Source organism: Pecten maximus, chromosome 11 (assembly GCF_902652985.1).
Source record: "Pecten maximus chromosome 11, xPecMax1.1, whole genome shotgun sequence".
NCBI classification, from domain to species: domain Eukaryota; kingdom Metazoa; phylum Mollusca; class Bivalvia; order Pectinida; family Pectinidae; genus Pecten; species Pecten maximus.
The window spans coordinates 1840852-1851288 of NC_047025.1; the positions used below are offsets into that span (position 1 = coordinate 1840852).

The following is a 10437-nucleotide window of genomic DNA, read 5'->3' on the forward strand; positions in this document are numbered from 1 at the left end:
ATTTCCCTGCAGCTAACAGTCACTAAAGTGGGGATGACGGGCGATTCAGAAACTTTATAACTTATAGATACAATGGAATATTGATCAATTCCTGGGTGAGTTATAAGGAGTGACGTCACCGTCGATTTCTTACAGGGGCAGCCAATGAAAGTGTTTTAAAAATGTGATAGTCTGCTGGATTACATGCACAGTAACGTTTCTTTGGCAACGCCACATGTTACAGTTCAGTTTAAAAGTCTATGGGAACTTTGACAACGACGGACAAGCATGTATCTCAATTTTTTTTATTTTTTTCTTGTTATTTTTTTTAATACAAACAAAAATCTTATCGGAGACGTATTTCTCTTATTTACTAAAGCGATAAGAAAACACGCATATTATACGCTAAAACCGGATTCAGGTCCCGGAAATCCGGTAGCATAGACTGAACTTTTACAAATCGAGTATCCTTTATGGTACCCCTTATAACTCACCCAAAGCGAGTTTAATTCAAATTATTTGATTCGCTGTTTGAAACGGTGTGAGACCAATCGTTTGTGTCGAAACAAACAGTATCACGTGATTATGCAAATGAGAAAAGGGTATAAATTAGCCGGCGAACATGAATGCGACCTCTTTCCTCAACTAAACACACGTGGGCTCAGAACTCGTACGGACGATCAAGCAAAATGCCCTCATACAAAGTCGGTACGTGCGTTTATGATGAAGTACGTTGTGTCATGCATCATTATCAACACTATGTGAAAGTTGAAAAGTCACTTTATCGAATGCAATGATTCTATTTAACATGAATTTCCACGTAGTATGAATATTTGCAACGTCTGCACACTACGAGACCGGCCGGTACCCGGTAAAACAAAACAATACAGTCTTTGTTATAATCGGACCGGAGCCGGATCGACGTATACATAACACTTTCAAACACTTGTTAGTTTGGAGGCATAATTATATACCGTGCTAATCGTGTCAACGGGAAACTATTTCATTTATTTTGAGATTTCTTTTTATTCATAACAGTATTGAAAAAAACCCTTTAAATTTATACATCACGTTTCTTAAAAACACAAAACAGTTAATAGACATTATCTAACTTGCGAATCAAGATTTTACGCTCCTTTAGCAATGATTTTAATAGTTCTTCTTTATCAATTGTTTATGTAAATAACCACTTCGTGCAAGTACATTTCAGATGCACGCGAGCATCGCGGTCACAAATTTCATCACTAATTTTAAATTGTACAAAACCTGGCCTTGTGTAGGATAATATTGTGCAGTAGAATAAACATGTTGACAAGTAGATGAAGAAACGGAAGTTCACGATTGTTTAAGATGTCCTTACACAATGTGTATACAAAGTTTGCTACGTATGTATGTGTGTAGAAGAGTAAATGTGCAATTGTATGACATATACATTGTAGGCTAGTGTGAGCACCTTGCTGATATAAATGTAGTAGGGATGAATTTAGTGTTTTTCTTTATTAATATGTTATGTAGTTTGTATGTATTTTACCTTGTGTCGCCAACACCCTGTTACATAAATTTCGAAATTCATTACAAATGTTAAAACGTTCAGAACGATTTTGAATATATGTATAGTTTCTGTAATATCTTATATAAACTGATATTATTTGGATCTCGTTCAAGAACAGAAATGAATGTTGGTTGTCACCAGAAGTCATACAGAATATCCCCTTTAAATGTTTCTAGCATAAACAAAATTAACATCAAAACAACAAAATTACACGATGCAAGGTTCATGACAACAATGATGATAAGACTCCTATCTCTTGCATGACTGAAACAAGTCATTCTGCCAGTCGTCACACATTGACTATAATGCGATGTTGTTGTTTTTCTAGCGGACATTGGTTTGGCCGATTGGGGCCGTAAGTGCATCGAAATCGCCGAAAATGAAATGCCTGGATTGATGCAAATGAGAGAAAAATATGGCAAGTCTAAGCCCCTGGCTGGAGCTCGGATTGCTGGCTGTCTTCACATGACCACACAAACCGCTGTTCTCATCGAGACCCTCACAGCCCTCGGAGCAGAGGTATTGTAGAAGTCAGCTGATGATGTTGGGACATGTTAAATTTCACCTTGATATGAAACCAATACAGGCAAAATAAACACATTCTTGCACATGTTTGTACAGATATGATTTAAAATTTCCGCTTTTTGTACAATTTCGAAAATATCGCATCTGCTCCTTGTAAGCCCGCTAGCGAAGGTCCCCCAGACCCCCCTTTCAGCTTTTCTTTCCTATGCAATCATGTCTGGTTTTAGACCACTGACCATTAGATGAAATATTTTCAAAAAAGAGATTATGGATATGGGAGGTTGTCACTTAAGTTTTGAATGTTTCCTTGAAAGTTCCAATAAAATTTCTGGGGTAGCACAAAAAAAATTCTATACAGTAAAAATGTTTTCTCAGCCATGCTTTATGTTGGTGAAAATTGGTATGTAACTTCAGTATGAGTAGCTACAGGTCAAGATCCAGTTAGAGAGTATTTTAGGTCAAGGTCACTGTTACTATTTTTAGCGGTGGCCGATAGTGGACATGCATTACTTTAGCAATACCCAGCATGCTCGTTTATCTTTCTAACAGAGATAAAAATTTACATAATTTAGAAATTTACACATTAAAAGCAAGAATTTCAAAAATTTTGTATTTGACCCCTGGTATAATATGTATTTCATTCATTTGGGTCTCATTGCTGCAAATTATGAAATAAAAATGCTGATCCACAGTGTTTGTGATAAAGGTGTTCAGTATTCAAGGTAAGGTCTGTGAAGATGTTATCTATTTGGGCCAGATCAGGCTTGGTCATGTCTTGTTCAGACCAAGTAAACACACACAATTATCAGTATCAAAGATGTAACTTTTCTGTGTGTGGTCAAAGTCGGGGTTAATAAACTCTAATCAGGGTTAAGGTCACAAGTTTACACTTATGACATTAAACAGGATAAATATACTGCTTATTTAAAGAAAAAAGTTTCCTGAGTTTGTGGGAAAATGTGTTAAAAATTGAAGATGCTTCATCTCTGATAGCATATATATCACAGTGTCAGTGTTTTTGTTCCCATTATTTTTCAGCCTCCTGTGGCTTTTGAGTTGGGAAAATTCATCGACATTTTGAGAAATTTGGGAAAATACCAAATTGCCAAAAAAAAAACAATACTGATTTTGTCAAATAAATTTATTAATATATCAGTGTTTTTTTTAGGTAATTTTTTCAACAGCCTATGCCTTTTCAATTGGGAAAATAATTGCGGTGTTTGGTGAATTTGGGAAAATAGCAAATAATGACAAAATACTTAGATAAGTCAAAACACTTCATTTATTGGCTTTTCTGGTCTGCCTCATGATATGAAGAGTCAGTAGCAAGCATCCTGGGTTATTACTTAGACTACAAAACAAAGGAAGTCTTCTTGTTTTGTCTACGGACTCTCTGAAACGCTTGCCTGCATGTCATTTGTGAAAAGCGCAACAGTGATCAGGATTCGATTTACCTCCCTTATACCGTTTATACGACTAATTAAGGCCAACTTGCCTATCGCGGAAGTAAATCTGTCAGTCTACTGTTCACGTGTATGATGATCAACTATCGTACCATAATATTCACATATTCTAGGAATGAAATACAATACAGATAACCAGGTAGAAATTCAATACAATTTTTTTTTATTGGGAAAAATGATGTTTCAAAATTGGGAAAATACACCTTTTTTTGGCAAGGGGAAACAGCCCAAAGTGGGCTGTAGATCTAGCCAAAAAAAATCACTGTATATAGTTAATCATGTTTTCAGCATTATTAAACTAAGCATCACTTGCTACAAAAAGAACACATTATGAGTGGTTTAAAATCATCATGTGCCCATATTATGCCAGCATGGTGAGATATCACTTGTTGCTAGTAAAGTTCTGACTTCGTTGTTTTAATCCTTTGAAAAGATCAACAAGTTCATCTTAATCAGTCAACGAAAGCTCCCTATTCAGGTGGCAAATCCCAGTAAGAATGAGTATTCATACCCTGCATGCACTGCACTCTGACAGGGTATAGAAATCCCTCCTACTCGGGCTACAGCCGATAATGTAGCAAGCCCCGCATAGGGCGGCTGTATGTACACATATTTTTTAGTAGAATACTTATATATATCAATATATGATTTGGATAATTACTATCAGTATCCTAAATAATGTATCACTAATTCTAACAAGACCTTCATGGGTTTTTTTCAGGCTGTCATTTGTGTAGTATTCGGTTTTACGATGTCTGCATCATTTGAGCGCTTGAAATCACTGACATCTATTACAAATCGTTTTAATGATCAAGATCTAAAACAACAAAGATCACACGCCTCTAGGTCTACGGGATGATGTTGCATGTTTGAAGTGATAATGTTCATATTAGTTAGGTTTGGAAAATACTGTATGGCTTCAGAACTCGCGATGTTATCATTTAAAAAATGTCAGGAAAGGTAAAAGAAACATTTAAAAAAAAAAATTCAACTTTGATAATTCGGAAACTTCATTGAAATTTTGGGGAAATACATCATTTTTGGCCTAGGGGAAACAGCCGATATTAGGCGGTAAAACAGGCCAAGCAAAAACACTGCAGTGTACTAAAGCTTCTGGCATCACAAAAAAAATCATAAAATGGCACCCACATGTACATACAGTATCTAATTAACACAAAGTAACAAATGATATTGGTATCCTTGGTAGCCGTGATTGCTAATGCACCGATAGTCGTTGGTGCAGTCATGTGTTAGCTTCAGACCTGTCTCCCCTAGAACGTGGGTTTGAGCTGAGTGGGGGGGCAGGGGATGATGTCTGTTGGATTTGTTGTTTCCCCACTGATGGCACATTGGTTCCCCATCCCCCACCCACCCATGGGTTTTCCTCCCAACATTAAAAAGTGTAGCACAATTCAATTTCTTAGGGATAAGATTCATTATTCATTCACTTGTTTTAAATGAAAAGTTGAAACTTTTGGAGGCGCCAATAGTGTGTAACTACTTTGCAATATTCAACATTCTAGAATTTTTCCCATTTATGGTGATTTCCCTTTTACATAGATGTAGCACCAATTCTTTTGGAACATGATTATCAAAAACAGATTTGTGCATTATAGATATATAATAATTCATTTTTAATTGGCACAACCATATATTAATTCTAGCCTTTTGTATTAAGAAAAGATCAAACAGGCCAAATACAAGCTTAAATGTCTGGCTGTACGTCTTGAGGCTGTGATGTTATTTGTGACTTTCAAGGAGTACTCTTAAATTCTTAGTAGTGCTCTCTCAATTGAGAAATGTATGACCAAAATTTATTTGTTGTTTTCTTATGTATTGTTGATATGTTACTCGTAGTAATTTTCAAAAGTTTTATTGCATCAATAGTGAAGTTATCTCCCTTTGATAATTCAGTCAAAGGCAACAGCTGTACTACTACAATTCACTGTAACCTTGGGATTATTTTTTGAATGTAAACCCGTGGAACAGAGATTGTTGACATAAATATAGTATAGCTTGATTGATATCGTTGAGAATCTGTCATCACCTGTTGTTGTTTTGTTTGGGAGAGAATATCGTTGAGAATCTGTTGTCACCCTGTTGTTGTTTTGTTTGGCAGGTCCAGTGGAGTAGCTGTAACATCTTCTCCACCCAGGACTTTGCTGCAGCTGCCATTGCCAAGACCGGAGTTCCTGTGTATGCCTGGAAGGGCGAGACCGATGAGGAATACATCTGGTGTATTGAACAGGTTTGTGAATTATGTAGCAATCTGTTGAATTGTCTTTCCTTTCTTTCCTCGCTGTTCTATATTTCTGTTCTTTGTTTACTTATTCTAGGGCCGTTTTCGTTTCTGTGGTCCCAAACGGTTGGACCGGTGTTGTTGGTTTATGAAATAACGACGGACCTGATGATTTTAAAATTGTTTTTAGACGAGCCTTGGCAAAGACTACCAAGGCCTGTATTAACATTTGCAGGTCCTTCATGAATTACATGATATATGTTTGAAATATTACATTTAAAAATTGACGAACCGGTTTGTCTGCATAAACGAACAGGCCCTAGATGTCTCCTTTATACCCATCCTCATATATCCCAGACTGTTTCAAGGACATTGAACACATATTTTAAAAAAAGATATATTATTGAACTCAGGGGGGAAAAGTTGTCCATTTCGCTTCAGGTAGAAATATATAGTGCTTCTATCTTCTAAAGCTCCAAAATTTATTCAGATGATGTAGAAACAAAATTGTCAATAGATGGTAGGCATTTCTTCCTCTATGAAGCATTAATTCTTTGACTTGTATACATGTATAAAAGACGTCATGGTAACAAAATTGAAAAAAATTATTTTTCTGACATCGTACAACTTTTGTTACAGACATTGGTGTTTGCTGATGGCAAGCCTCTAAACATGATCCTTGATGATGGTGGTGATCTCACCAATCTCGTCCACGAACGTTACCCACAGTACATCGAGGGTAGGAACAAGTTATTGTAATATAATAGTATTAACCAGTAATCAATATTGCCGTAAAATATCTTAAGCTGTAGAAATATCCCTTTAGTCATATCATGCATAGAATTAAATTTTCAAACCAAAAAATGATGAACAAAAAAACATTGTTGCTTCCCTTTAGTTGTAATTGCACATGATTATGTAAATGTCAGATATGCCAATGGAGTTAATTTGAGAATCTTTCGCCAGAATAAGGGAGATTACTTACAGAATCTAAGTCATGAATATTCATAACTGGTAAAATTATAGTGTTATTTATTGAAGCAGACTTGGTAGAGTCATTAAATGTGTGATTCTAAGAATTTCTTCTGATATGATACAGGTATTAAGGGCTTGTCAGAGGAGACGACCACAGGGGTACATAATCTCTACAGAATGATGAAGAACGGAAAACTGAAGATTCCAGCCATCAACGTCAATGACTCAGTTACCAAGGTAGGACAGACAAATTATATACATTTTTGGTGGGTAAGGTACTGAGTACATGGGACTTTATCTGTTTTTTACTGCCACAGAAGTTTTTGAGTAGGCACCAAAAAAAAAAGGGTCGACTTGTTGGAGGGAAATGGGAACCTAACCTTCATTTTGCTTCATGCAAGGTTTAATGTTTTTCTAACAGGCATTTTAAGTAATCAAAATATTCTTTTGATTATCTAAGAGATTTCCATGAGTAAAACCAGCTTTTTGTGTTATTGATGTTTAAAAGCATGGTTGATTGATTGATATCCTTGCCATACACAGAGCAAGTTTGACAACTTGTACGGCTGCCGTGAATCACTCGTCGATGGCATCAAGCGTGCAACAGATGTCATGTTGGCTGGTAAGGTCGCCATGGTTGCTGGTTACGGAGATGTTGGAAAAGGATCTGCCCATGCCCTCCGCGCCTTCGGTGCACGTGTACTAGTCTCAGAAATCGATCCCATCAATGCCCTCCAAGCTGCGATGGAAGGTAATTTTATAATACCAATTAGTCATCAGAAATATGTAGCTAAAGAATTTTAAATCTACTTCATTTCTGTACAATTTTATGGAAGTGCTTATTTGTCAGGGCTTTTTCTGAGCTCTAAGTATTGTTTGCGTTGATGAGACCAATTAATTGGTGTTTAAAAATAAATATTTAAGCATAAACATAAGAGATGTGTAGATGTTTTATAATTGATTGACGCCACTATCTTCAGGTTTTGAAGTAACGACGATAGAGGAAGGTCTGAAGAAAGCCAGAATTTTTGTCACTGCTACTGGCTGTAAAGACATCATCCACGGTCAGATGTTCGAACAGATGCTGGAAGATGCTGTTGTGTGCAATATTGGGCATTTTGACTGCGAACTCGACGTTAAATGGCTTAACGAAAACTGTGCCAAAAAAGAACAAATCAAGCCCCAGGTATGAATTTTAAATGTGTGAATGTATCTCGTTTGAAAAAACAATGCCTCGGTGAACTTTATGCTGAAGTTTGATTTTGCTATGAAATGGGGGGGGGGGGGGGGTCCTTCAAAACTAGTAGTGAGGAGTACTGCAAGAGTTTATTGCTGGACTTGGAAAATTAGGAAGTTTACTAAATAACTTCTAATATTGAGACAAAAGTCCTTTGGTATTTCATAGTAGTTGGCTGTTGATCGAAAATATTCGAAAATTATTTGCAAAAGAAAATAAAACCAGTCATCAATGACGATCTTAAAAAGACCATCAGAAATTTTTGAAAATGATCATAAATCTTTGGCTTTGCATATTTTTGTAATGTTAATGAAGAAGTAGGTGATCTTATATTCATTAGGCATTTACAAGTGATTAAGGAGATTTAGATGTATTTTAACAATCATTAAATATGCTTGCTGTGTTTAGAATTCAAAATACTGATAACAAAAGCAGGACTTTTTCTGGGGGGCTTTTTGGGGCCGATAATGGGCCCCAGCCCCAATAGAAATTCTTATTTAAACCAATTTCCCAAAATTTGCAGTTAACTCCTTGAAAACAATTTTCTTCCCAATATGAGACAAAAAGGCCCCATCCCAAACCAGTGAGAAAAAGCCCTGCAAAAGGCTAAGACATGTAATAAATACACTAGTGATGTACATACATTTTCTAGAAAGGGGCAATTCTGTACTTTATTAAGAAAATTATAATCAATAATCGATCAATTTTTTAGTTTCTGATTATCGACTCTGAAAGTGAAACTGGTTCCCATCACCAGTATTTTAGCATTTAGGTATTTTAAAAGAGGTGAACTTTCTAACTTGGGATGCTATTTACCAAAAGCAGAGTAAAGTGATGTTGAAATGATTTGTTCACAGGTCGACAGATATACACTTAAGAACGGGCGTCACCTCATCCTGCTCGCTGAGGGTCGTCTCGTGAATCTCGGCTGCGCCCATGGACATCCCAGCTTTGTCATGTCAAACTCTTTCACCAATCAAGTTCTCGCCCAGATTGAGTTGTGGACCAAACAATCAGATTACAAAGTTGGCGTTCACCTTCTACCAAAGTCTGTAAGTATATATATCATCTACCAATTTCACAACCACTTTGACCGTGATCCAGAAAATTAAAACGATTTGATCAAAATTTTTCAGTTAAAGAATTAAGAGCAGACATAGGAATGTCATTTCACTGTTTGGTGAGGCTAGTCTAAGACTTCTGAGGCCAGGGAATTAACATCTGCGGGCCTGTTGACTATTTATGCCACCTAAAAACACCTGTAAACTCGACAAAAAATGTCCAAAGTTATTATTTAAACAAAATTCAGATGTTAGTTTTAAATATGACATGGCAATTAATTAATCTAGTCTGTACCATAGATATACTTTTATACTAACAAAAAATAAACATGATTTCTTCCTTTCATGGAAAATCTTCCATTTCCAAAAGGGGCAGTAAATTTAATGATTAAGCTTGTTGCTTCCTCTTGGGGTCCAAATTTAACAAGGATTAACATCTGTTTTAAGTTTAAGATAATTTATATTTGTAGAACTAGAGGATGATTTTTTTTTTCATTATTTTCCAGTTGGACGAACAAGTAGCTGCTGCCCATTTGGAACACTTGGGAGTGAAACTGACCAAGCTGTCCGATGACCAGGCGGAATACCTTGGAATCCCACAACAAGGTCCCTTCAAGCCAGAAATCTACAGATACTAAGATTTGAGAGCCAATAAAAACAATGTCCGTTTTATATGGTGGTGCACATAGGCAGAATTGTTGCTCAGTAACCAAACCTTTCACCCCTATTTGCCTGATTAAGAAGACCAATCAAGATCTAAGGAAGAGCTCATTAATTGGTTATAGGGGTGACAAGGTTCTACATGGTGAGATTCTGGGAGATTACATAAGTCATATGTATGGTGGTGAAGCCAAGCATTATTTTCCATATCAAGGAAAAAAACATTTATTATCAAGTAATTGAGAATTCAGAAATCCAAATAGACTGTGTGTGTTTGTTGGTAATGTTATTTGTTACAGACTTTGTGTTTCTGAATTCCCAATGTTGATGGAGCTGAAAGCTAAAACACAAGTCCATTGTGTTACAAGCAGTATGAAATAAACTTCCATATTCCATAAACAAGTCCATTTGAAATTATTCGTCACTGGAAGGAAGTGATTATAAATGAATATATTTTAAACAGATTTGTTTTCTATCATGTCGCCTTCATGAGAAAATAAAAAGAAAAAAACTCTAAAGATCTTTAAGTTGTCTTTTTGCACACCTATTATGACGGACCATTCCTCTGTCTGTCCCTCCAGCAACTGCATAATTCTAAATTCTCAACAACCAAGAGGCCCAGGTTCATTATATTGGGCAAGTAGCATGTAATAATGAAAGGCTACCAATTTGTTCAAATGAATGACCTTCAACTTTTTTCAAAGAAATTTAAGTGAGGTCAAACGTGTTAAAATCGTTAAAACATT

At 36.1% G+C, this 10437-nt stretch overlaps 1 protein-coding gene across 1 annotated transcript; it reads left to right on the forward strand.

Annotated features, from left to right (window-relative positions):
* Positions 1-555: 555 nt before the first annotated feature.
* On the forward strand, positions 556-10205 carry LOC117337446 (adenosylhomocysteinase B-like). The gene is made up of 9 exons (XM_033898432.1): positions 556-687; positions 1860-2050; positions 5639-5767; positions 6398-6497; positions 6858-6970; positions 7277-7484; positions 7714-7919; positions 8828-9022; positions 9538-10205. The coding sequence occupies exons 1-9, from the start codon at positions 606-608 to the stop codon at positions 9667-9669; spliced, it is 1356 nt and encodes a 451-aa protein (XP_033754323.1). The 5' UTR covers positions 556-605; the 3' UTR covers positions 9670-10205.
* The last annotated feature ends 232 nt before the right edge of the window (positions 10206-10437 follow it).